Consider the following 26,505-nt stretch of genomic DNA (forward strand, 5'->3'; position numbering starts at 1 on the left):
TGGTGCCATCTGGCGGGGGGCCGAGATAAACCAGGCAAGCACAAAGTTGTTATTCCAGAAATATGCTGCATTGTACTTCTCTGTGGTGTAAATCCTTACAGCGGCGTAACTCCGAGTGAGTTGCCTTTTATAACCTATGCTCCTCAAGCACACTAGTGCGGAAACAAAGAAACTTGTAAATCATTTATATGGTATTTTATCCTACACTACAAGAATTGATGCATTCAAGTTTTCCTTTCTGCCCTGCAAAATTATCTAATGGAACAAGCTCTATTACAGTGTATTTGTAATTGTCAATCAGCTGAAGTTTTTCAGCGACGTTTGGAACTGCTTTGTACACGGCACTGTATAATGTCCTTTGCAATCCATGTGAAAGCCCGCGAGCGCTTACAGTATTGTAAATTAATGAATGAATAACTCTGGTTGCACTAAGCGTCACAAGATGTCGGTGCCATCATCCGGTAACGTGGTATTTCGTGAACCCCTTTGCGTATACTGGAATATCAGAAATGCTAAAAATTTCCATAAGAGGCCAAGGCTTACCCGGATGATCCTTTGGAAGAGCCGGACGAACTGCTGGAGGAACCGCGTACCGAGGATGGCCTGTTGTAGCTGCTGCTCGCCTTGTAGCCCGAGCTGGAGGACGAGGATGAGGAGGAAGGCGAGTACCTGCTCTTGGTGCGACCCGAGCTGTAGTGGCTGCTGCTGCTCGCGCTCGCGTAGTTGCCGTAGTGGGACTTGTGACCCGAGGATCCGTGGCTGCTTTCCGAGGCGTACTTGATCACGGCTGGCACGGCTACCGCGTGCTGGTGGTGTACGGCAGACACGGGAGCCACGATCTGCGCATCCATGTCGATACCAGCGTGTTCAGTGTCAGAGGAAGAGACAGAGAGAGAGAGAGAGAGAGAGAAATAAAGAGGTCATTTAGACGACTGAAAGTTGAGGTAGTTGGTAGGGATTCACTGTTGAAAATATTCACATGGTTCTTATGCACTTGCCTAAGACGATTTGAAGGGCGAAAGCCATCTTCTTCCTCCTCTTTTTCTTTTCATTCGATTGCATTGAGTCCCCCCACACCCCCTTCCCCCTCCCCTACAGAAAGCTTTCTGCACTGATCGTGGTTTCGCACCACCTCCAGATCAGAGACAGTGGTAGCTTTCTGCGCCTCATGCGGTTTTGTGGTGCCTCCGGGATCGGCTCACCTTTGACCAAGCGGTGAGCTCACGTGATGGCGTCATTATGTGACGTTGGGTTTATCTGACGTCATGACAACGTCAAAAATCCTGGCGGCATGTGACGGCATGATGTCGTCATAGGGGGATGTCATCACATGGTGATGTCATCACATGGTGATGATCTTTAGCATCACTCCGTGTTGACGCTGAAGGTCACTACTAGGCGTTTGATGAAGCATCTAAGGCTTTGGCCTTGATAAGGTAATGCAGGCAGACACGAACACAGAAGAGGAACCGGACAACACAAATGCAGCGTGTCGTCGGGTTCTCTTCTTTTTTGTCCATGCTTGCATGCCTTACCCGCTGTCGACCTGCGTGCTACCTGCCACTGCAGGTAAAGGGATGAGGAATAGAAAAAAGAAGGGAACAGTGAGGACTGCGCGCCTACGGAGGGACGCGCAAAATGAGCAGTAAGTAACAGAGGTCAATAACTGCAGTCATCGCCACCGACGGATGCGCCCAGGGTCTAAGCAACCCTCCTCAGAAAATGTTTGGAGTTCTTTTGGCTGAGAGCGCTCTGTAACAAAATTCAGAATTTAGAGAGAACTGCTGAGTTGTTATTCTTTAGCAGTGGAAAGGCATGAACACTTCAGCTCCTTTGAACCTTCCCCTCCCCTCTTATTATTTCTTTCGACACCAGAAACTTTAATAATGCTCGTAAAAACTCAATGAAATAATATAAGAGGTTTCGAATTAGCTGAACGTCGTGCTGTAAACCTGGCTATGATAGCATTAATATAACAGATCTTGGCGAGTGGTACGTACGAGTGCTGGGGTAAATGAGCAGGTTCACGTCAGCAGGGTGAGGTATTAGGCTAGTTGGTATTGCATGTTCGTTAAAGAGCGCTAGAGTTACAAGGTACTCTAGCTTAGAAAAGACGCCCGCACGTGGTGTCGTCCTCGTTACGCGTCTTTACTAACCTAGTTTACCTTGGAACTGTAGCGCAGTTTAACCAACGCGTTCACGTCATCTTCATTTTCCACCAAGTTCCAGTGTTTATCTTCGATTATCAATAGAATGTTAGGTGACACGTAGTAATAGTAAAAAAAGTAAAACTGGCTGAGGTTTAACTCTTGTAAACCTAGTTAGCACCAGAGGAAGGTATGTTACGATTGGTTTTGCAAAGACTACGCACACAGGCGGCGGCCGCAGTAGCTTCGATTTTTGCACGCCTTTGCGCCTGACAATCTTCTCTATAACGTGCTAACCTGGCTTCCCTTTGTCCCAGTGTTTCAGCAGGCAGCTTTGTATTTGCGCCCCGCCGCGGTGGTCTAGTGGTTATGGCGCTCGAGTGCTGACCCGAAGGTCGCGGTCTCGAATCCCGGCCGCGGCGGCTGCATTTTCGGTGGAGGCGAAAATGTTTGAGGCCCGTGTACTTAGATTTAGGTGCACGTTAAAGAGCCCCAGGTGGTCGAAATTTCCGGAGCCCTCCACTACGGCGTCCCTCATAATTATATCGTGGTTTTGAGACGTTAAACCCCAAATATTATTATTAACTTTGCTTTTGCCTGATATTTCGTAGCCTAACGTGTGGCTATATCTACTTGATGATCTGCTTCAGCCTGTCGCTTGCGCCGAAGCGTACGCGCAGACGGCCTAGCCTGCGTGCCATCAATGGCGAGGCTGAGCGGCCTAGCGCCGGCGAAGCAGCCATTAAACCTTCACCTAGTCACGTGGTACCTCAGAGGCGAGGCTCCGAACGAGCACAACGGCGAAGCCTCTCCACAGCGGATCCCGTGGCGTGACTTGGAGTGAGAGAGACGCAGGGACGAAAGAGCAGCATCTGCGGCTATAGCGTCTGAGCTAGCCGAGAACCAAGACGGACTCCTATTTTAAGTGCGTGGCACTTTAGGAGGCCGGCTTGTCGTCCATCCACTGTCTCATGTCGCATGGTCACGCAGTGGTCAATACAGGCCTAAAACAAGGTTATCAATGCTCAAAACTAGTGTAAAATAAACTAACAAGGTTTAGAATAATATAAACTGCAGATATAACCAATAATTGATGGCAATAATTTACCTAAAATCGCAAAAAACGCTTCCGAAACATCCGGTTGATACACGTGCCGCGTAAGAGAGGGCGTCACCGCCTCGGCAATCGCGCGATTTTCGTGGAAATCGCTAGGTTGCCTGTGCTACGCACTTCGTCAGGTTTCGCGGTAGTGGAGCTGCATTAAGCGCAGGATTTAGAACGACAACAAGACCTACACGAAAACGGCATTAGCGCAGGATTCAGCACCAGATCTAGAAATGCACCACGGTAGAGTGTAGTAGAGCAGGGAAGTGCTCTGAACGGCCGCCGCACCAATGTACAGAAAGTGAAGCCCAAAAGGGTCGAACCGCTTGTGGCGCTGCGATCGGTAGCCTGCAAAGTGTCGTCGTTTGAGTCGCGCGCGCTCCACCAAAATGGTACAGTGGTAGAATGCCCGCTTCCCACTCAAAAGGCCCGAGTTTGAATCGTAGCTATAGATGGCGGTTTTTTATTTTTAGCGTCACTTGTTACAGCTGTATTGGTTTTCCTTTGTTTCTTAAAGGGACCTGCAACACTTTTTCAGCATGGTCAGAAAACGCTGCCTATCGGTAGTCGCGGCTCCTGAGAACACTCTAGCCAAAAATTATAGCGCAGCACTCGGCCTGGGATTTACAATAAATTCTCAAAGTCAGCTAAAAAGCACTCCCTCTTCTCTCGACAAAAAAAAGTGATGCTTACGGTGTCACTGCCACTAGCCACGCCATTGGCTGATTTGAACATGGCGCGCTCGGTAGTTACTGTGGCCGTCACGAGAGGCCGTCACTTGGCCGCGCGCGCGCGCACCGAAAGTACGCCGCGCGTTCGAAGAAAAAAAAGAAAAAGAAATTACACATCATCTCCTCCTACGGGCAACCGTGGTGGGATGCGAAAGCACAGCGGGGGGTGCGCACTGAGTTTCCTTTTCTCTTATGGAATTATGAGACGGTGGTTGTCGAGACGCTTGAATTGCCGCTTGCCGACGCTGACGTTTACGTTCAGCTTCCCGAGCCTTCCTCTGCTCCACGGCGGTGGCGCTGCCGCTGCAACTAGCGCCGACGTTGACGTTGTTCATGGCGTTTCGTACACCGTTGCACAGAGACAGAATGACGGAAGCACAGCGAACGCGCGCTTTCGCAGCTTCGAGATTCGCTTGCCGGCGTTGCCGTTTACGTTCAGCTTCGCGAGCGTCCATAGCGCCATAGGGAACCCAAGCTCAAGTTTGCGGCGCGACGACAGCGCCGCGCCGCGGCTCTGTCGGAAAGCTCTGGAACGTGGCGCGGCCGACTCAGCCCCTTTCACGGTAGCGGTAGCGCACGTGCGCACGCGTTCTTCTCTCGGTGCGGGTAACTGGGAGGCCGTCAGCTGGGTACGTTGAACCGAGAGGCTTGCTGTGCGAAGCTGCGCACTTCCACGATGGCAGAAGCGACCCCGCGGAAGCGCAAGCGTGGTCCGAAGTATTGCGGTTTAGTGGCCAGCCACAACAGTGCAGACAAGGCACACGATTCACGTGTTAAACTGTATCGGCTCCCGGGCGTGTCGTACGAGAAATAAAGGCGGCAAGCGTGGATAGGTGACAGCGCTGTCTCGCCTTCTATTTTGGCTGTCTGAGTTCATCGCTGTCGTTCGTTCCGACTACATGAATCGGTAAGTAACGGGGCGCATGCACGCAGCGACTACAGTAATGATTACTCGCTGTCTTCTCGCATTGTTAAAGTCCAGTTACGGTTGTAGGTGAAGCAACTTTGTGTTTTGATTCCCCGTGCTCGTGAGACCTACCCGCCGTTGTTGAACGTTCACATTCGCGTTATACCGTTAGCGTTGCGCGGTCGGTTGAATTCAACTGAACTCCGCACATTGTCAGAAGTTCGGCGCCTGCATTTCACGCGTCGGGAAGGCTGCTTTATCACGCCGGAACGGACGTCTGTACATTTTCAGCAAGCTTTGACATCGTTCTGCAGGTTTGCTTTGTTTTTGTCACTTTATTGGGGTGATATATATTTAAGCCGCTAAATATAACTGGCACTTAATACATGCTTTGCAATTGCAACCTTGAAGTAACCACCTTCTGACTTTGTGCGATTTTCTAGCCGCGTTCACGCAACAGGTTTTATACCCCTGTCAAGTCGATATCATAAAAAGATACTGCAAGCATGACGCGAGAGCCGAAAAAACGAGGCGAGCAGTTCATCTTGCTTCACAGTGGTTGAAGCTCAGCTAGCTGCCTCGCGTCTTAATCGGGGTGATTCTCCAGCGGCACGGAGGACTTGACTCAAACCTTCTCAGGAAGCAGTGCCATGGCTGTATAATTTTTTTCGCACGCCGCAAACGTTTGTTCACGAAAGTACACGGCTGCTACTGTAAGCATGCCATATCAAAACAACAATCATATGATTCGTAGTCCACGCCGCAGAACATCGATAGCGTGTACGGCTTCATTTCGGAGTGCATGTGGACCATTATTCATCTTTAACATGACAGAATGAGACTTACCTCGAGATATACGTCCTACACGTTGTAATCGCGACTTGGGAAATGCATTTCGCTTTGAGTCGGGCGTGGTTGTCGTCGATCGTCTGCTCTTCACCGTTAACGTGATAGCCTTTCTCATTTTATCAAGTTCGCTTTTCGGAAGCGCCAGTCAAGCTTGAAGATCCTTTTGAAGCCAGCACTGCACGCGGTACATTGTGAGACGCCCGCAAGTGCACCGCGAGAGCTCTGCACGTGCACGGAAGCGAGCGGCAACGCGGTGGAGAGAAGGGAAAACGCTCGCTGATCACGCCCAAGTTTCTCTTTTTCTGCCAGAGATGGCGCTGCCTGTCAAGAGCAGCAGCGCCGCTAAGCGTTGCTTGGGAAGCCTATTGCGAAGGAGAATGCAACGGAAGCGAGCGCGCGCCGCATTATATATGAGCGCACAGCTGTGGCGGAGAGAAAGAAACGGGAGAGGAGAAACGAAGCGGAGGCAGCGCTCACGCCACCTCCTCCCACCTCCTCGCGCTCACCGCGAAGAGAGGGGGGAGAGTTGGCACGTGCGCAGTATGGGTGCGGACGCCGCAGAACAGACACTGCCACCGAGCATAAGATGCTTTCGCATCTTAATATACTCAAGGTCACGAGGAGTGCATGACGTACCTTCTTCTCTCGTGCCACCCCTTCCCTGCTTAGCTTCTAGCGCTTTCGCAGGGCGAGAAAAGAGAGAAAGCAATTACAGCGTGCGACGAATCTTTGTAACTCCCGCTCGTACTGGACGGATTCTAAAATTCTTGCAGTGATTGATTCATGGTGAAATAAGCTCCTTCATTGAAGCCATTCTATGGCTACTTGGAAAATGTTGCAGGGCCCCTTTAAAACTAGCTTCAGTTGCCAGGTATTGCTACAGAAAAGTGGCGTAAAATGTGAAGTCTCTGTTCGAGTCTCGAATTTGCAAAAATCTCGGAGGCCATACTATTACGTTTTTGTTGAATGTCGGGTGGTGGCGCTGCAAATATTACACTCACTGTGTCAAATTTCTTCTATTTCACTTCACATTCCGCGTTACTTTTTGGGAGCAATACGTAGCAACCGAAGCTAATTTTAAGAAACAAAGGAAAACATACAGCTTATAACAAGTGACACCAAGTGTAAAAAAATCCAGCACATGTCCCCGTTAGGGAACCATGAGCAGCATGCGAAGCAGTCGAGGGGGCCGCTTGCCGCCGCTGCCGTTTCGCGGCAGCGGCTCGAGCCCTCTTCTCATCCTCCGCAGCCTTTGCACCCGCATTTGCATTTGCATTGGTGTTGGCGTTGCCGGTGGCGTTGTTGTTGATCATGTCACTGGAGAGAATGAGCGGAGTGGAACGGGCGGAGGCCATCTTACACCGTTGAGCTACCGTAGCGCCTAAAGCAGCGAGTGTGGAGCATCAGATAAACCTCGAGCGAAACTGGCGCGCGGGAACAGAGCCAGGCACAACCAGGCACCCTACAACTCTCCCTCACTCCGCCGGAGCTGCACATGCAGCCACAGTTGTGCCTGGCGCATGCGCAGGAGGCGGTACTAGCGTGGACGGCGGAGTCAGAGAGGGAGGTAGGGTCCACCATAAGCTGGTTCGCATCTAAACCACCATCTACAGCTGCTAGTCGAAGCAGGGCAGGGGGCCTTTTGAGTGGAAAGCGGGCATTCTAGAGACGCACAATTTTGGTGAAGTTGCGCGCAGCTCTTAACGACGACACATTGCAGGCTACGATCGCAGCGCCACAAGCGGCTTGACCTCCGTTTCGGCTTCACTTTTCGAAGCTCCCTCCGGGCACTGACCTGTTCTAGTAGCGCACTACCATGGCCTGCACAAGAACGACATTAGCGTAGGATTTAGCGCACGATGAACACTGGATTAGACAGAATTAGCACTACATTAAGCGCTGGATTTACTATCTTTTCTGGCTGACGCCATCGAGCTCTTATTTTGCCAGGGCGGACGCGCCGTGCGTTGTGCTTGTGCTTCGACTGCTCAAAGTCACTGCGACGCGATGAATAACCTTGCGAGACATGGAGTGGTAAAGCTTTCGCCCTAAAAAGGCAGCTGATGTCTCTTTCAGTAGAATATGTAATAACACGAAGTGAGAGGTGACTGTATAGAAATAGCTGCTGCTTTGTCGGACGTTAAGAATGGAAGTGCATAAATTGCGCTCTGTGTGTATATTTGAGTTGTCTTACATTCTTATTAAGGCGAAAGCCTTAGATGCCTCATTAAACCGCGAAAATTACAGGCGTCCCGCGTCGGCTTCCCCGTCGACGGGCGTCAACACGAGTGATGCAAAAAATCATCATCCCGTGATGACGCCACCATATGACGTCATCATGACATCACAGATCGCCAGACTTTGTGACGTCATCATGACGTCATATGGTGAAGTCATCACATGTCATCCTTGCTTGGTCAAAGGTGGGCCGATCACGGAGGTCACGGAGGCAGTGAAAAACCAGCCGAGGTGCATCCGGTCCAGGAGGCAGTGCAAAGCCACGTTAGGGTGCAAAAAGCTTTCAGAGGGTGGCGGGCAGCATCAACACATTGACTGAGAAGAGAAAAGAATATGGCTTTCGCCTTCGAGTCGTCTTAGGTGAATGCATATAAGGACCTTGTGAGTTTTAATCAGTTTTTAAACGCATCATTGAAACGCTAGAGCAAACCTTCTTGCGCTAAACTCGCATATGTAATATATATCTCAGTGTCCTCGTATCCTGAAGCATTATCTGCAAGCATCTTGCCGAAATTCACAAGGACGTGACAAATTTATTTCCTTTCTACGTGGTTTATTGCAAGGTCTCAGATAAAGGGCAATCTGCAATGGTCATAACATTCCTGAAGTAATCCGATGAAAATTAAATAACTACTCATTAGACATAATATGTTAGCAAAATCAACCAATGCGGCTGTCACATTTTTGAAGGATGTATAGAGTGACATACGGAAGATGCTATGCATTAATCAGTCTCGCCAAAAAATACATTCCGAAGCACTTGTGTCCAGCTATGTGGCGTCTGTTATATCGTAAGCCATTTCTTTTAAACACGACAGCTTACAGCTCTCCCGTAGGTACGTAGTATTCTAAATCGTCTACCTTTTCTCTAAACACCACTGCTGCTTCTCCGCTTGTTTAGTGACGTCATTTCTGTGACGGAAGTGATGTCAGTCGATTCCAAGTCAAGCTCGCCATATAACTATTTTTTGTTAAGATCCTTTCCCTGGAAGGGTTTATCGGCACAGAGATCACTCACAGTAAGAGCTCTCACTCTGTGGAGAGCAAATGCGTTGACTGTAAACCAGTGGACCATCCCGTAAAAAAAGTCACACGGTCTCTTATGCATTCGCTTAAGACGAATTGAAGGCGAAAGACAGCTTCTTTTCCATTGTATTGATTCCCCCCCCCCCTTCCCCGAAAGCTTCTGCACTTCACGCGCTTTTTTTTTCTGAGGTTTACCGTCCCAAACCCATGGTATGATTATGAGAGACGCTGTAGTGGAGGGCTCCGGAAATTTCGACCACCTGGGGTTCTTTAACGTGCACCTAAATCTAAGTACACGGGCCTCAGACATTTTCGCCTCCATCGAAAAAGCAGCCGCCGCGGCCGGGTATTCGATCCCGCGACCTTTCGGGTCAGCAGTCAAGCGCCATAACCACTAGACCACCGCGGCGGGGAACGTGCTTTTGCACTAGCCTCCGCGACCCGCCCACCTTTAAGCAAGCGGCGATGTAGTGTGGTGGCGTCATGATGTGACGTAATCTCATGACATCATCACGGCGCCAAAATATCTGGCGATCTGTAACGTCATAATGAGTCACAGGGTGACGTCATGGATGACGTTATGTTACTTGACCTCATTGGCTTTTGGTGCGCAGGCGGCAAGCATACATACATTCGAGTATCACGTGGCCTTTGGCAGACTTTTATTATTTTGTTTTTTGCCGTTGTGAGGTTTCAAGAAGTAGCGGTAGGGTCTCGCCAAATCTCGAAAATTTATTACTCATGAGACATATGAGGTTGTCACCTTAATAAAAGAAGAACGGTTACTTTAAAAACGCGAAACCAGCGCAGGATCAATAAGTGCATTGGCTGAGAAGAAAAAGAAGATGGCTTTCGCCTTTCAGTCGTCTTAGGTGAGTGCACAGGGACCCTATGAATTCTTATTTGTTTCTTTGAGATGTGCACTCTAATAAGAAAAAAAAAAGAAAAAAACGCCAGGCCTGCGCGGAAAGCGCAGCACAGTCACAGCGAAAGCTCGAAGAGCGGCATTTCTAGAGCCCGTTATAAACTCTCTTGTGGCTACTAATACAACTACACTAGCAACGTACCCACTACGCCACAAACGATAATTTTTGTGAAGTTGGAAGCACCCACCACGACATTACTCGTCATTCTGCGGAGAATCGAGGTACCATCTTTAAGGCATTCTGTGCAGTTTCTTGATACGACGACTGATGACGATGAAGAATTATGACTGAGCCTTTTGTAATCGGTTGGAAGCTTTAAATGACCCACTAGTTACGTACTTCGCATTGTGTGACGCCAGGTCGTTATTTCATTCTCCCCACCACACTTTATAACATACGCTATCGTGAGAAAGAGATAGAGAAAGGGAATTAACTTTATTGAGACCCTGAGGAAATGGGTCATGGGAGCCTTATGGGGTTCCTTGGCAACCAATAGAAGTGCAGCTGCGCGGAACCCACTACGCTATAAATCATAATTTTGTGAACGAAGGAAGCAGCCACTACGCAATTTTTCGTCATTCTGCGCAGAACCGTGGTATCTGCTAAACACCTGTAAGGCATTATGTGCACTTTGTTGATGCTGTGGCTAATGACGATGAAGAATTATGACAGACCCCTTTGTAATGGGTTGGGAGCAGGGCTGGGCAAAGATACTTTGAAATTGTATCGCGATACGATACAAGATACTCAGGCAAGAAGTATTGGAGATACAGATACAAGATACTGCCGCAATAATTGTATCCGATACGATACTTGGCAATTGTATCTTAAGATACTTCGATACATTATCAAATTTGTTATTATAGATCCATATAATGTAGCAGCAAACGCCAATGTACGAAAATGTCTGCTTGGAAATTTCTTAACTGTGACCTATTTTGTTTCACTTGAATGAAATGTCCGTTATTATCTCGAAAGTATTGCCCTTCTTGCTCAAAGTACATTAGTTTCCTTCCAAAACAACTTATTGGGGTTTGTTTTAGCTTCTTAACAGGACAACTCTTTATACACTTCGCTAACAACGGTTCTTGCTTGTTATTTTTGCAATTGATGGGAGTCGCTTCTGAAACGTAACCCTGGGGAAAAAATTCGATATTTCACAATATGCGTCCAGATTTCACTCGTTTTGTACATCGGTATCGATGTTTCTCGAATCTTGACTCCAAATCCCCTTCAGAAATGACCTATATATGAGATATGGGAAAGGCTTCCTTTAAAATCGTAATTTTGTTCAAACTCTCTCCCACCACCCTCACTGTCCCGTTCCTTGGAACTAAATTTCGCGCCGGCTATAAGCTGAGTTTGACACCCGTGGCGTATACGCAGATGACGTAAAACTGCAATGAATTTTCATATTCTACTATCTGCTGGCGTAAAGGATTCTTTGTTGATAGACTCACTAACGTGCAATCTTTTAGCAATTTTTCTTCAACGAGAGAACATGTGCAACACAGAAACATCTCAGACGTATTGTATAGTTGCATAGAGCGTCGCAGGACGCCGCCGCTATTGGCGCTATTGCCGCTTTTAGCTCACATTACGTAGCGATTAGTAATACGAAAAATATTTAAGAAGGCCTAAAAGAGGAAAACAAATATAAGCAAAATAGAGAGGTGGTTGTGTGTCAAACATTCACATTGAATGAGTATAGAAACACAATACAGAGGGCGCCCTTAATAGCTATGAGCATGAAGTATCGTCAACTTACCTGTTGAGACAATAGAAAATTCGGCGCCTGTGGAAAAATTGCCTGAAACGGCTCGTTGGGACGCTCATGAGTAAAAGGGAGCATTCAGTAAAACAACGTTTCTCGAATCCCCTCCTAACATCTTTAAGGTGGCTCCTAACGATTTCCATTATTATAATGCAAACTCAATTTCGCTATTTTCCTAAGCGGTAAGCAGAATGTTTTGTACTGTATACTCAAGCACGCCCACATAATTATATATTTGTTTTCAAAATCGTCTTGGCAACGTGTAAATGTGTTAACAGTAGTAGAAATAAAGCAGACAGAAGAATAAAGCAGAGATCTTGTTTTGGGAGCGCGTTACAAAAGACCTACTGCAGTAACCAGACCGGACAAACAGTGCAGAGACCTAGGTAATGTATGGGATGCAAAATGACAGCTAAGAAAGCACTTGTGCAAATAATGACATTATGATTTCATAAATGTTTGAAGAAATGTAGCAGGAGGTGAAAAATACGGTACGCCAGATATTTTCACTTAGGTAAACGCTTGCTCTTTTAGATCTAGCTTCAGTACCAGTGGCGCTAAAGTTGTTAGAATCTTATTTGCATATAAGTTAATTCATTGCATGCAAGTCAAGATTACATCCACGAGATCCTTCCAATCGCTGATATGTAAAATTCACACGACGCAAACCAACCCCATTCTTGCACGTATCACATTTCGTTACGGAGCAAAAACGCAAGACGCAAGAGAATCTTCAATAACGACACTGTAGCAATATCAAAATTTGCGCGATAGACGCCGCACGCAGTGGAATACGCAGCGCAGGACAGTTGCTAAGAGCAAGTGTCGCGGCCTGGCGCAACTAAAAAGAAAAAGAGATAGAGAAAACAAAAGGTACGTGGGCTGGGCGTAGACGTCCGCGCGCTTGTCGTCCTTATCTTCTGCCCTCACTGGAGGACTCTGGCGGAAAAATAAAATTGCGTCACTGCCCTAAGACTTATTCAGATGGCTTAGTGGCACCAGTACCAGCTTGAGAAGCGGAGATTGGCCAGCGATTGTTGTTTCACACGGTTGTGTTGCGATATAAGTATCTTGTATCTTAAGATACACGATACATTATCGAATGTATCAGAAATACAGATACAGATACTCGTCTTTCGAGACGTATCGCGATACAGATACAAGATACCCATAGAGTATCTAAGATAGTATCTAAGATACATGTATCTTCGATACTGCCCAGCACTGGTTGGGAGCATTCAACAACTCACTCGTTGCGCAATTCGCATTGTGTGACGCCTGGTTACAGAATTCGCATTGTGTGACACTTGGTTGTTATTTTACTCTTCTACCACGCTACATTACATATGTTAATGCGGTTCCTTCCCGACATGAAGACTGTATTGGGTCTTTTTGCAAGGCAGTTTCAAGCACCGGCATGGCTCAGAGGTTGAATGCTGGGCTCCCACGCAGAGGGCCCAGGTTCGAACCTCGTTCCATACTGTAATTTTTTTTCTTATTTCGTTTTTTTTTATTTCGAGCGATAGTGGTTACGGACACCGGCGGCGGCGGCGGCGGCGGACAACTACGGCGCCAAAAACGGCCGGTGAAATGATCTCATAACAGCTTTCGCTGTAAAAAGGAAGGCGTATTTAGGGTGTATTTTCGTCCCATAACAGCAATGGTAATGTGGCTTGCTTGCGTCTCCTTTCTTGAAAACCCTGTGCCCTCCACTTTCCTGCCAAGAATGCTATGCCACGTTGATAGCGCGTGCGGCGTCCGTGACCTCGAAGTACCGGGCGCGCGGCGATAATCCGAAGAAAGTCACGCCCGATAGACGGCGATTATTGTTGTGGAACAAAATACTCCCGAAATACGCCCTTTTTTGTGAGAGTCTAAAACAAACATATTCCAAGCACAAAGAGGGTCTGCTGACAGTTGTCACCGAGAGCTTTGAGAACGCATTGACGAATAGTCAAGCGTAAGAAAAGATCATAGATATACGATTGGCGGCACACAAGGGAACAGGCCAGAACGAGTACGCTTGCTTGTCCGCGTCGTTATCGAGCAGTTGTGAAACAAATAAACCGTAGCTGAACGCCAAATAGCTTGTCCGCTATATGGATCTGAGGTTATCTGATGGCAAGGACGATGTCACTGCACCAAACCTTCTACATGGTGTTGGCATATACAAGAACTCCTCACCTGCCCCCTTCTTCTACCCCTTCTCGAAAGGCATCGGAGACTGCCCTCCTCAATCGCTCCTCGCCCGAGTCTCAACGGGCTCTGGTGAGACGGGCGCGAGATGGGGCCTCGTCATGTGGTGTCCAGGACTAGAACTCCGACCATGTAACTGGGCCATTCTATGACCACCAAACTCTTTTTTACAATAAATGTTTTCGTCAGTATCACGACAGCAGCTCAACACATTGCCATATTACACAGTGTAGTATAGAGGAGTATCGGATTTTGCTATGTAATAACACAGCTTCAAAAAAAAAAAGAAACTGTAGGCAGAGCATATCGCCAATGGCAGTCGATGTCACGTGACCACCAACGTTGAACGAAACCTTGGTGCAATAGAATGCTATTCTCATTATAAAGAACGACGGTAAATGGGTGACTGGCGGGCAAGAGTAGCAGGAGCAACACTTCGGCGCTCAGCTCGCACGTGACTTATTGAAAGAAACATCGTGTTGAAATATGTCAGTTGCAGCAGGCAGGGCATGACCTACAAGGCCGTTGGCGAATCTGCGTAAGAGGCGCCGTTTGTAGCACGGGTTTCTCAATGGACAGGATAATTGTGCGGCCCCGGCAGTTGGTGATTTTCTCTTTAAAGGGCCCCTCACCAGGCCACATAGCAAATTTTAGTTAGACGCTGGAAGTTGTTGTGTGCCCAATGAAGAGCAGTGTGCCGCAAGAATTTTTCAAATCGGTTCATTACGAGCTGAGAAAAACAATAATTTGTAGCGGCGCGAAACCATGATGCGAGGAGGCGAGTTTCAAACCCTTGCCACTCGCCCCGTGTAGCCTTAGCAAGCCAAATCCCTTCCCTGCCCTCTTCACTTGACAAATGCGCATGGACACGTCATGCGCATGCATGGTCACGTGCGCATGACGTGCCCGAGCCAGCCCGAGCCAGCGCGCGGCGTTGCACGGCCGCTACTTTTTTTTTATGTAGCGGCCGTGGGCGTTTTGTTGGCGTTCTCTGTGGTGTACTCAAGTACTGCCTGTTTCTGCGGGACGGGCATGAAAGTTGAAACATTTGTACGGGCACGAGAGTAGCTTTATCATTAGCCAGTGCCGCATTAACGTTTACTTGGATGCGGTAGAATAAATGAGCATAATGAGTGCTCGAACGCGCCAGAACATTACTTTCGTTTCCAGGGCTGGCGTCTGCGCGATGCTACACGAACGCATGAGAAAGGGAGGCACATTAGCCCCGCATCTCGCTGCAATTCACGAAAAAAAAATGGAAAAGACGCACACATTCCCTTTGTGCGTCTCATTATTTCTCTCAAGTTTTATTAATCTATTCAAGCAACAAATTACACAAACTACACATGCCGTGTCAAATAATTATCGCAGTGTCACGTGCTACTGTTGGCGACGTCAGAGCACAGTCGTCTACGTAGAGGAGCGACGTCACAGCACTACCATCTACGTAGGGCCATTTTCTCATGTATGTCATCCCCTCATTCTCTAAAGCGCGCGCCCGCGAGAGGAAGGGCAAGCAGCGTTCACCTTGAAATTTGACCCATTTCCGCGGCGCGTAGCGTTGCAAATTTTGGCAGACGTGATCGTGAACGCCCAGTGTATGCATTGTGCTCGTTAGCTCAAAATTGTCAAACCTCGTGAGGGGCCCTTTAACTAAGTTATGAGCTGGCAAAAAGGAGACGATTTAAATTTTCTGAAAGGGTGTCCAGCAGCACGCATAGGCTAATTGCTTGCAATCTTTGTGCTTTTGACCTTTGCCGTCTGACGCAGTCGGTCTGTTTTGGCCAGTCTTGGTGACAGGCCGCTTTAGGAGGAGACAACCCGGGAATGATGAGCTAATAAGTAGTTAGTACGAATCGGCTAAACAAAGGGTATTTATTGGTCAATGAGCACATTTTTTGTTAGGTACAATCATAAAAAGTCAAAAATTAATGAAGCCAAGGAAAGCATGGGTGGTGTTTTTTGTGTGTGTTTAATTCAAAGGTAGCAACTATGAGATGAAGCGACAATGGAATAAAGGGGATGGAAAAAAAACTACTGGCTGCTAATGGGGACCGCACCCGGAACCCTAACATTACGCATATGATGCTCTACAAAATGAGCTGCGGCGGCTGGCATTCTGTCGTAGGGGTGTGTGTGTGTGTGTGTGTGTTTTGCTGTTTCTATATATGAAATCGTGAGAGCTGGTTCTTTCACCACTGGCGGCGTGTTGTATTTACGTAACCTGTGATTCACTCTCCTTTTATCTTATGATTGCAACACTCCAAGCTACGAATAACGCCCCTCTTCCTTTATTGGCTTCGTTATCTGTTAGCTTCTTATAAGTCGTCCAAGGCACCTATGAAGAATTTACGTGCACGTGTCCTATGAGAGAGAGAGAGTGCAGTCAATCCTCCCGTTCCTCCCTTTCTCTCTCATTTTTTGTACATCTACTTTGTGTTCAGAATAACAGAGAGCTGAGGTAGTTGGTAAGTATTCATGTTAAAAAGACAGAGCGTGCAAGCACGGGCACAAGAGAGAAATCCAGACACCACAAACGCCGATTGTGGTGTCTTCACTTCTCTCTTGTGTCCGTGTTTGCAAGCCCTGCCTTTTAACATGCCTACTTTATGTCTCCGCTATTCTCTCTTTCCCGAACCTTTAGGTTCCCTCACTGTAGGGTAGCAAACCAGAAGTTTCTCTTCCAATCGGCATCTCAGTCTCCCCAGCCTCGGTACTCGCACCCCCCTACTGCCCCCGCCCCTCCTTCCTCTCTCGCTACGTCTCACCAAAGTGCGTCTAAGTAACCTTGGGGAGTCAATATCCGCACCATCTAGCACGTTTATATTAAACTTTCTGTCTGTAAACAGATTTCATTCACAGTGTCCTTGAGATACTGATACGTAAGTATGCATACCTGTTCGGGCAAGTGACTGAGCGCCGATGCGGCGGACGACGCGCCGTGGGTCACGTGGTGGACGGCCTCGAGAGGGGAGCCTCCCGCGTGCTGGAGGGCCGACGAAGCCGACGAAACGTGGCGCACCGCGTCCAGCGCGGACTGCCTGGAAGCGTGCTGCAGTGCGGCGGCGAGGCTTCCAGCGCTCAGGCCTCCTCCGCTTCCTCCCCCGGAGTGTGTCACGTGGTGCACGGCAGCGATGATGGGCGCAGCCTCGGAGGCCGAGCCGTGGTGGTGGAACTTGAAACCTCCTCCTCCTCCTCCTCCCCTACTGCGGTGAGAGTGTACAGCCGCGGCCAGCTGGCTTGCCAGCAGTCCCTCGTGTGCCCCCGACGAGTGCCAACCGCCCTTCCAGCCACCCTTCCAGCCGTGGCTCTCCTCGTGCACGCTGCGCAAGAGGTACAAATATGAAACAGTGTTGAGACGAAAGCCTTGGATGACTCATCACACGCGAAAAGTGACCATCAACTTCAACACGAGCGATGCAAGAGGCTATCGTCACGTGATGACGTCACCATGACGTCGCAGGTCGCCAAAGATGGTGACGTCATCACATGAGATGGTCGCTTGGCTTGGTCAAAGGTGGCCCAATCCCTGCAAAACCATGGGAGGTGCAGAAAGCTTCCAGTGGCTCCGATCTCGGAGGCCGTGCAAAACCACGTTGGGCGCAGAAAGCTTTCGGGAGGGGGGGAGGACAATACAATCGACTGAGAAGAAAAAGAAGATGGCTGTCACCTTCGAATCACCTTAGCTAATGCCTAGGGTATCGTGTCACTTTTTGCCACGATTTGCCACTTTAGCAATATATGTCGTCGCATGGCCCGATTTCAATGCATACAAGTACAGACAACGCGACGTCTAAAAAAAATTACACCATCTCCCACTAAAGGGAACCATGTGGGGATGCGACGCAGGGCATGGGTAGACTTCATGTTCCGTGACTGCTGAGAGAGGGTAAGGGGGAGAGGCCACAGTGTCTTACCCAGCCCCTTACACAGGCTCGAACGCGCTAGCGCGTGCCAGCGCGTTCTGACTAGGATACAACGCAGGAGCGTAGCCAGGGGGGGGGAGGGGGCTCCGAAAATTTTCAGTTTTGCTTGCGTATATATGCATGTCCACATACAAGCGCACGCATGAACATACATTAGGTATGGTTGAACCCCCCCCCCCCCACGAAAAAAATTTGTGGCTACGCCCCTGATACAACGTGTTGGATCATCGCGCGTCTGCAGAATCTCGTTCCCCGACGCCATCACATGATTACCGAGAGAGTGTAAGGATGATATTGCGGCCACAGCGTCTTACCCAGCCCCTTACACAGGCTCGTGGTTCTAAGGGAGAGAGGCCACAGCGTCTTACCCAGACCCTTACACAGGCCCGAACGCGCTAGCGCGTGCCAGCACACCTGGTTCCCGAGTGAACGGTCGCCAAGGGACGGACACAGCCCCGAGCAAAAGCTGTTTCGCATCTAAAAAGTAGATGTAGACTACTACACAAGTGGAAGTGCCCCAGTAGCTATGTTTCGGCGCTTGCTTAACCACCCCTTGCCCCCGCAATCGTCTAGGTGGGCTTCGCCTCAATAAGACACGCTTTGCGAAAAAGCACGCTTTGCAGCTTCCCCGCACGTGAATGTTGGCTCAGAATTTATTACGACAGTTGAAATGTTACGTCAACATTTACTCCTCTTCTCACGAGAAAAGAACTAGTTTGTGTCAGTTTTTCGATCTTACGAGTTGCGAAACTCCCCATACGTTCAATGTACGAAAGTCCGAACAATAAGACCTACACCAAAAGGGCTGGATGGATGGATGCTATGAGCGTCCCCTTTATAACGGGGCGGTGACATGTCTGCCACCAGGCTCGAAGGAGAAAAAAAGAAAGAAAAAAAAAACTTCCTTGTTTCACGTTGTCCTAATGCCTTATCTACATTGTTTAAATCTATGTTATTATACCAAAAAAATATAAATTCACGGTCCATCTCTCTGCCTCTTAAGGCAGAATGACCTTTTTTTTTCCCAATTATTTATTTTTGTACTTTATCTCTACTTTTCTGCCACCAATACTCTAACCGTCTCTTACTTATTTCTATCGCGGACGGGTTCAGCTTTCCATTGTTGTCCCGAAAACCCAAGGCTTATTGGAGGCAATGTCTTATTGAAGCGCCACGTGTAGGCGAAAAGAACAACTAATAAATGACATTTTCTTGTGTTTTGCGTCCAAGAATACCGCGTGCTTGATGAATAGAGCAGTGGCTTTATGCTTGCGATTACATTTCTACGGATGATATTGCGGCTACAGAACTCTTCGATATTTCTTGCAAGTACATCGCCTGGTTCTTGCTGTGGAAAACAGCGATGACGGCAGTGATGCGATGTGTTTTCAGGGAGCACAATCTGATTCGGTACTACATCTGGCTTCGTTGCTTCCTTGTATTGATTCGTTCGTCGTCTGATCTCTCTGGCAGAGAGCGGGGCAGCTGAGAACATAGCTGTTTGTGAGCACAGACGTGAGCAAGAGACTAGGTTCCATCACGAGGAAATTCAATCCACTACCCTAAGTTCATTCGATGCTCAACAGACGTTGGAAGTTATCGCCTGTCCTGCCTTCGTGGTTCACGTCTTTCTAGCGTTACTCTTAAGCTTAAAAACATAAAAAACGACAGCTTGATTACCCTGTCGGGCAGTACGTCAGCGAATGCTGTTGCGCTTGACCTCACGAGCTAGCGTATGCCAACATTGGGGTTAAACAAGGAGAGCAATGGTTAATTGGAAGCCGGCGACCTGCACTACGCTGCTACAATGTCAGGACTAGCTATGCACTCTGGGTACATAAACATAGCTACCTCAAAACACTGTTTCAATTTACACAGCGCATAGGTAATAAACGCGAGTAATGGAAGATTAGACTGTCGGGCGAGTTGGTATTCCATTATCAGAGAAAGTGCACGAAAAAACGTGCACGAAGGGAGAAAAGAATAGCACAAGCGCCTACTGACAACTGAGATTTTTATTGAAAACACGCAAAACATATAGGGTGTGTATGTGATTAAACACCAGAAAGAACCTGCATGTGCGCATCAAATTAACCAATCTCTACTTTGTGTAATGCTACGGAGGGCTTGGCGACACAGCTGTCTCCGGCTTTCAAAATAAAATAAGCTTGAACAAGTTCACCCCTTGTACGTTCTTTGTACCGCTCAAGAACCTTGGTTCTTCGGGAAACCGGGCTGCAATTACAATCACGGCGGTGTAATGACAGGTTCCTTGAAGGCTGTCCTTTCATTGATAAACGGTGGTCTCAATGAGAGGTGGAATGACCATCGGTTATCATTGAAAGGACAGCTTTCAACAACCTGTCATTACATCGCCGTGGTTGTAATTGCCGCGCGGTTTTCCGAGGAAACAAGGTTATTGCGTGGCATAAGGAAAGTACGACACGCGAGCTTGTTGAAGCTTATTTTCAAAGATGGAGACAGCTGTGTCGCCAAGCCTTCCGTAGTACTACGCAAAGCAGAGATTGGTTATGTTGGAGCGCATATGTAGGTTCTTTCTGGTGTTTATTCACGCACACGTGCTTTTCTGGCCTATACATTTTGCGTGTTTTCAATAAATTTTTCAGTAGTTAGTATGCGCTTGTGCTGTTCTTTTCTCTCTTTGTCCTCGTTTTTCTGCGAAGTTTCCCTCATTATATACCAATAATAGGCAGTAGCCAGCGGGTCGGGGCGGGGGGGGGGGGGGGGTTGAACGCCTTTTCCCCCCACCATAAATTTTCAGATTTGAATAGGTATATATGAACGCACACATACAAACACACGTATGAACATATATGGTTGAACGCACCCCCCCCCCCAAAAAAAAAAAGAAAAAAATTCTGGCTACCTTACTGGTAACAGGATAGAGAAAGGCAAGGGGGTTACCCAGATTGAGCGCCGGTTGACTACCCTAAAGTGCGTATTTGGGCCGGTTGGTACATGTTCAACGATACGAGAAACAGCGCGACACACGGGACAGTGAAAGAGACGGACCAAGCGCTGACTTACAACCAAGGTTTTATTCCGTACATGGGGGTATATATAGCACACGCAACATGAAAGGAAGGAGAGGAGAACAGTGACGTGGAACTTTGTTCACGATTTCTATGAAAGCTTCTGAAAAAAATAAAACCATCATCCACTAGACAGATAGGCAATTTCCCTGGTGAGGAGCGCTAACGACGGCACACTCACGCACATATCACCTTTTTTGTCAATGCAAAATGCCTCATAAATCTCACGTGCTCGTTGATCCCTGTATCGCCGAAGTATCTTACATTGATCGAACATTGCATGACAGCCGCATACGGAGCTGTGCGCAGCTAGGTGGCTGCCCACAGAACCCCGCATTAGATTGCGGTGTTCCCTGAGGCGGTCATTTACACACCGACCAGTTTGGCCGATGTAGCAGCGACCACATGAGAGGGGGATTCGCGTGTGTGATAAGAAACACGCCAAAAAGTTTGTTGAATGCTGTCATAACGCGGTATACGAAATCCCCCTCTCATGCGGTCGCTGCTACATCGGCCAAACTGGTCGGTGTGTAAATGACCGCCTCAGGGAACACCGCAATCTAATGCGGGGTTCTGTGGGCAGCCACCTAGCTGCGCACAGCTCCGTATGCGGCTGTCATGCAATGTTCGATCAATGTAAGATACTTCGGCGATACAGGGATCAACGAGCACGTGAGATTTATGAGGCATTTTGCATTGACAAAAAAGGTGATATGTGCGTGAGTGTGCCGTCGTTAGCGCTCCTCACCAGGGAAATTGCCTATCTGTCTAGTGGGTGATGTTTTTATTTTTTTCAGAAGCTTTCATAGAAATCGTGAACAAAGTTCCACGTCACTGTTCTCCTCTCCTTCCTTTCATGTTGCATGTGATATATATACCCACATGTACGGAATAAAACCTTGGTTGTAAGTCAGCGCTTGGTCCGTCTCTTTCACTGTCCCGTGTGTCGCGCTGTTTCTCGTATCGTTGGACTACCCTAAGCGCTGGAATGTGACAAAGAAAACAAAAAGTAATAGATGGAGGCAAAGTCTTAGAAAAAAAAGAGACATACACTAATGCCATGCTAGCATAATGCATTATGGCAATCATCAGCGCAATACAAAAAAAAAAAAATCACGCCATATCCACGAAGTGAATGATGATTGAGGAGCTGGCTCGGAGATAATCGGGTTTTGCCTAAGTTATTATCACCATCAAGGCTCTCGAAGAACAAGAGGAAGAAGACTTCTCTTTCGCGCGAGCGCGCGCATGCTACAGTTGCTTTATGTGTTGCCCGCGTTAATGTCATCATCAAGGCGCTCGAAGAACAAGAGGTAGAAGACTTCTCATTCGCGCGAGCTGCGCCTGTAGCGGTCACCTCTGGAACTAAGGTTACGCTTACAACGCAGGACTTTGCCCCAGCTTAAGAACCTGGCGAGCCAGCTCCTAAAACTGCAAACAAGTTATTTCAGTACGGGCAAATTACGGAGGGTCTGTAAATATCGAGGTAGACCAATCGTGCAACATAAGAAGTCGCAGACAGACTCACTATACGGGATACGGCTTCTTGATGTAGACAGGGATCTCCTTGATGACTTTGATGAGCTTATGGATCGGCTTTGGCACCGGCACAGGTACCGACTTGAAGACGGGTACCACAAATGGCTTGGGGACAGGGACGTGCACGGGCACCGGGTACGGCTTCTTGACCGGCACGGGCTTCGGCACTGGAACGATCACTGGCTTGGGCACGTGGATCGGTATTGGCAGCGCTACAGGTTTTGGTATGGGAATGGACGTGTGGTGCGGCACGAACTTCAGCACAGGAACTGGAATCTGCGTAGGAAAACAAACAAAAATAAATGAGTGTGCTGGCTAGCTCATGCAGCTAACTCTACAACGGAGGCCACGGGGTGCCTCGTGAACTTGTACTTCAGCTCTAGTATCTATCCTTTTTTTTTTACTGGTCTTCCGTGTATTATGCTGTTTTGAATTTCCAGCTCTAGCCTCGTCCTGTCAGGTTGGAACCATGTTGTCATCAGCCATACACGGAGACCGATGTTTCTTCAATGAAATCTGAAGAAGACGCGTAACTCTGAGTGCAATTAGGTTAACAGTTTTGGAGCACCTATATTGTGAGGAAGCAGTCGATAAAACATTGGCACGGGAAATACAAAAAGACGCGTCACCATCGTAGAAGGACTCAACACAGAACAGAAAAGGACGCCCTTCTATGGTGGTTACGCGTAGCTGTGGTTGTCCTCTGTGCATGACACATACACAATGCAGGGGATTGGCCGATTGTAGTGCGTGTCAATCTGTGGTGGTTACGGGTCTCTCTGTATCTCAGTAAGCATGTACAAACTAGCCCAGCAACAAGTATTAGTCATTTTGTCTTTGGACAGCTCATTGAAAATTTCGCGCTGTCCAACACAAAATGACTGATCACAAACTCGCCCAAACGTGCATCCCTCAACAAGTATTGGCGCGGGAGTTGGTGCGTTTGCAGCCTTCTATAATAACTCGAAACATTTGGCCTCGATGTTGCATATCAGGTGCAGTTGCATATCACGCGATAATATCCGAGCTTGCTTAGCGATAATCTTTCTGAGCTGAGGCGCCAACTGCAGTCACGGCATTGTCAAGAGAGAAATCTTTTAAGTAATAACAACACCACTAAAATTTTATTCGCTGACTCTCCGAGGGACTGTGTTCTTATACAAACGTCGACCTCTAAGATTTTTATCTTTGTTTCACATGATTGCAGAACATGCCACCATTACGTTAGAAATTTATCGGTAGATGTTATCGCGAATTGGCCTCTTCTAAGACACAAAAGCAGATTGAATGCACAGAATCGCTGAGAAATTTATTTAAAGCAGGTACTTTGATAGAAGAACCAAGGCAGGGGCTAGTTGACTGCGCATACCTACTGATTGCAGCGCTCCACTTAGGCACACAAGAAAAGTCAGTTTCGCCGCAAGGGCGAAGCAATGAATGCGATAGCAAGAAATCGAAATGTCACACGAAGAACCAGAAGCAGCTCGATACCTGCAGCGCGCCGCTGAAACACAAAGAAGGACGCCCTAAATGAACGCACAGGCATGCACAGGGCAAGCGTGAACTAACAACTGTCACAGTTGTTACGCCTATGTCCTTGAGCAACACGCTGCAAGTGTCGACAATGGAGAATCAGACGCTTGCTTGCTTGCTTGCTTGCTTGCTTGACCCTTAATTCTTGGCTCTTACCCACTACGAGGGATTGGCCATGAAACCGGCGGTTAATATAAGTGGGGAAATTTAGAATTTAGACGCAGTTGTCTAACGCAGCGCGCTGGGCAGCGAGGGGTTGCTGGTTCGAATCCGCGATTGGGTACTTTATTTTTCTTCGTGCCTTCTATATATATATATATATATATATATATATATATATATATATATATATATATATATATATATATATATATATATATATATATATATATATATATATATATATATATATATATATACATATATATACATATCCGGCACATGACGGCGACGGCAAAAATCAGCCGAGAGTGTCCATATAATTGCTATCGCAATAAAAAATTTAACGAGATGACACGAATTCTAAGTCTAATCAGAGGCACGCGATAGAAAAGGTCCTTCATGAAGCGAAGCGGTCGGAACCCATGGGCGTCATTGCGGATAAGTTGGCAAACAGATATCTTCCGGTTGGTAGCGTGCGTCCGACGGACTATCCTACGTACAAGGGCGAGCCGAATCCAACACTTGACGAACCATTCAGCACCAGCGAAGTCAGGGCAGTATTACATAGCCTAAATGGAAGGTCTGCCTCTGGTCCGGACGGAATTTCCAACAGGGCTCTCAGGAACCTGGATGACGACTCCATCGAGTATCTCACTGAAGAGATAAATCGGGTCTGGAAGCAGGGCTTGGTTCCAGAGACCTGGAAGTCCGCATCGGTGATACTCATTCCGAAGCCGGGAAAACCCCCAGGCCTCGCAAACCTTCGACCCATCTCCCTCACGTCATGCGTGGGGAAGGTTGCAGAGCACGTCATTCACAAACCCATTTCGGACCATGTCGAGAAGAGCAATTTATTTCCGTACAACATGGTTGGCTTCCATCCGGCTTTGTCGACGCAGGATGCGATGAAGCTCATCAAGTGTCAAATAATCGACAATCCAACCAGAGACGTCCGGGCTATTCTGGGTTTAGATTTGGAAAAAGCTTTTGACAACGTGTCTCACGCACACATTCTGAATGCCATATCGGATCTCAATTTGGGCGCATCCTTTCACGGTTACGTCAGCTCCTTTCTCAAGGGGCGGAAAGCGACACTTAAAATTGGAGACCTAACAACAGAGGCTTTCGAGCTTGGCCCTAGAGGAACACCGCAGGGAGCGGTCGTTTCACCACTATTGTTTAACATAGCAATGAGAGGTCTCTCGGAAAAGCTCTCTGCTATAGACGGTGTTAGTCACACAATCTATGCAGATGACATAACTATATGGTGCACCAAGGGATGTGAAGGAGATGTTGAGGCGAGTCTCCAATCGGCAGTCAATGAGGTTGAATCATACCTGGAAAACACGGGACTAAAATGTTCCCCCAGTAAGTCTGAGTTACTCCTTTATAGACCAATCAGACGAGGTCCCAAGCCCAGGGGATGGAAGCCACTCGCAGATGTCGATATCAGGCTAACCACACGTGATGGAAACCTCATTCCTAGAGTCGAGTCCATACGCATGTTGGGCATGGTTATCGAATCCAATGGATCCAATAGGCTTACGTTAGATAGGATTACAAAGAAAACGGGAATGGTCATCAGACTCATTACTAGGGTGTCTAATAGAAGAGGAGGCCTGAAAGAAGACAATTTACTCCGGATTTTCCATGCCTTTCTCATGAGCCACATCATCTACGTAGCGGCCATGCACACCTGGCACAACTTCGAGAAAAAGAAGCTTAACACCCTCATTCGGAAAAGCATCAAAAGGGTGCTAGGCATTCCGATGACGGCTAGCACAGAACGCCTTTCTCAATTAGGTGTGCACAATACGCTGGATGAAATCATCGAAGCACAAGAATCAGCCCAGCTTGCTCGACTATCCTGCTCTTTGGCAGGGAGAAGAATCTTAGCCATTCTGGGCCTCAATCCAGTCCTGGCAGAGGAGAGAAGCCATCCAATCATCGAGGAGCAAAGAGAAAATATTCTTGTCGCACCGATCCCTCGCAATATGCTTCCGCAGCACAATGAGGGAAGGCGTAGAGCAAGAGCGATTGCGATCCTGAAGAAGATCAAGGATGATCCTCAATCGGTCTGCTTCGTAGATGCGGCACAATATGGTCGCTCATCTCACTATGCCGTGGTCGCAATAGATAACAGAGGTGAAATAATCTCGTCGGTCTCCCTGACTGGGACCACTTCTTCTAAAGCGGAGCAGGTTGCTATTGCTTTGGTACTCTTGGATGATAACAGGACGCAAATCTACTCGGATTCTAGATCGGCAGTCAGGGCGTTTGCCTCGGGCTCCATAGCGAAAGAGGCACATGACGTTCTTAAGAACCGGACCACAACTATGCACACAATAATTTGGTTCCCGGCACACCTAGGTCAAACTTTGGACTCCCTCACC

The 26,505-nt window shown here is 47.9% G+C and overlaps 1 protein-coding gene across 1 annotated transcript in view; it reads right to left on the bottom strand.

Annotated features, from left to right (window-relative positions):
* Positions 1 to 539: 539 nt before the first annotated feature.
* LOC119381964 (uncharacterized protein DDB_G0271670-like) overlaps positions 540 to 26,505 on the bottom strand; it is a 125,622-nt gene continuing 99,656 nt past the window's right edge. Inside the window, exons 2-4 of the mRNA XM_049412953.1 lie at positions 22,407 to 22,693; positions 16,796 to 17,222; positions 540 to 839 (exon numbers count right to left, since the gene is read on the bottom strand). Of these exons, the coding sequence (XP_049268910.1) occupies positions 540 to 839; positions 16,796 to 17,222; positions 22,407 to 22,693 (1,014 nt within the window). The remainder of the gene's footprint in view (positions 840 to 16,795; positions 17,223 to 22,406; positions 22,694 to 26,505) is intronic.

Source organism: Rhipicephalus sanguineus, chromosome 2 (genome assembly GCF_013339695.2).
Source record: "Rhipicephalus sanguineus isolate Rsan-2018 chromosome 2, BIME_Rsan_1.4, whole genome shotgun sequence".
NCBI classification, from domain to species: domain Eukaryota; kingdom Metazoa; phylum Arthropoda; class Arachnida; order Ixodida; family Ixodidae; genus Rhipicephalus; species Rhipicephalus sanguineus.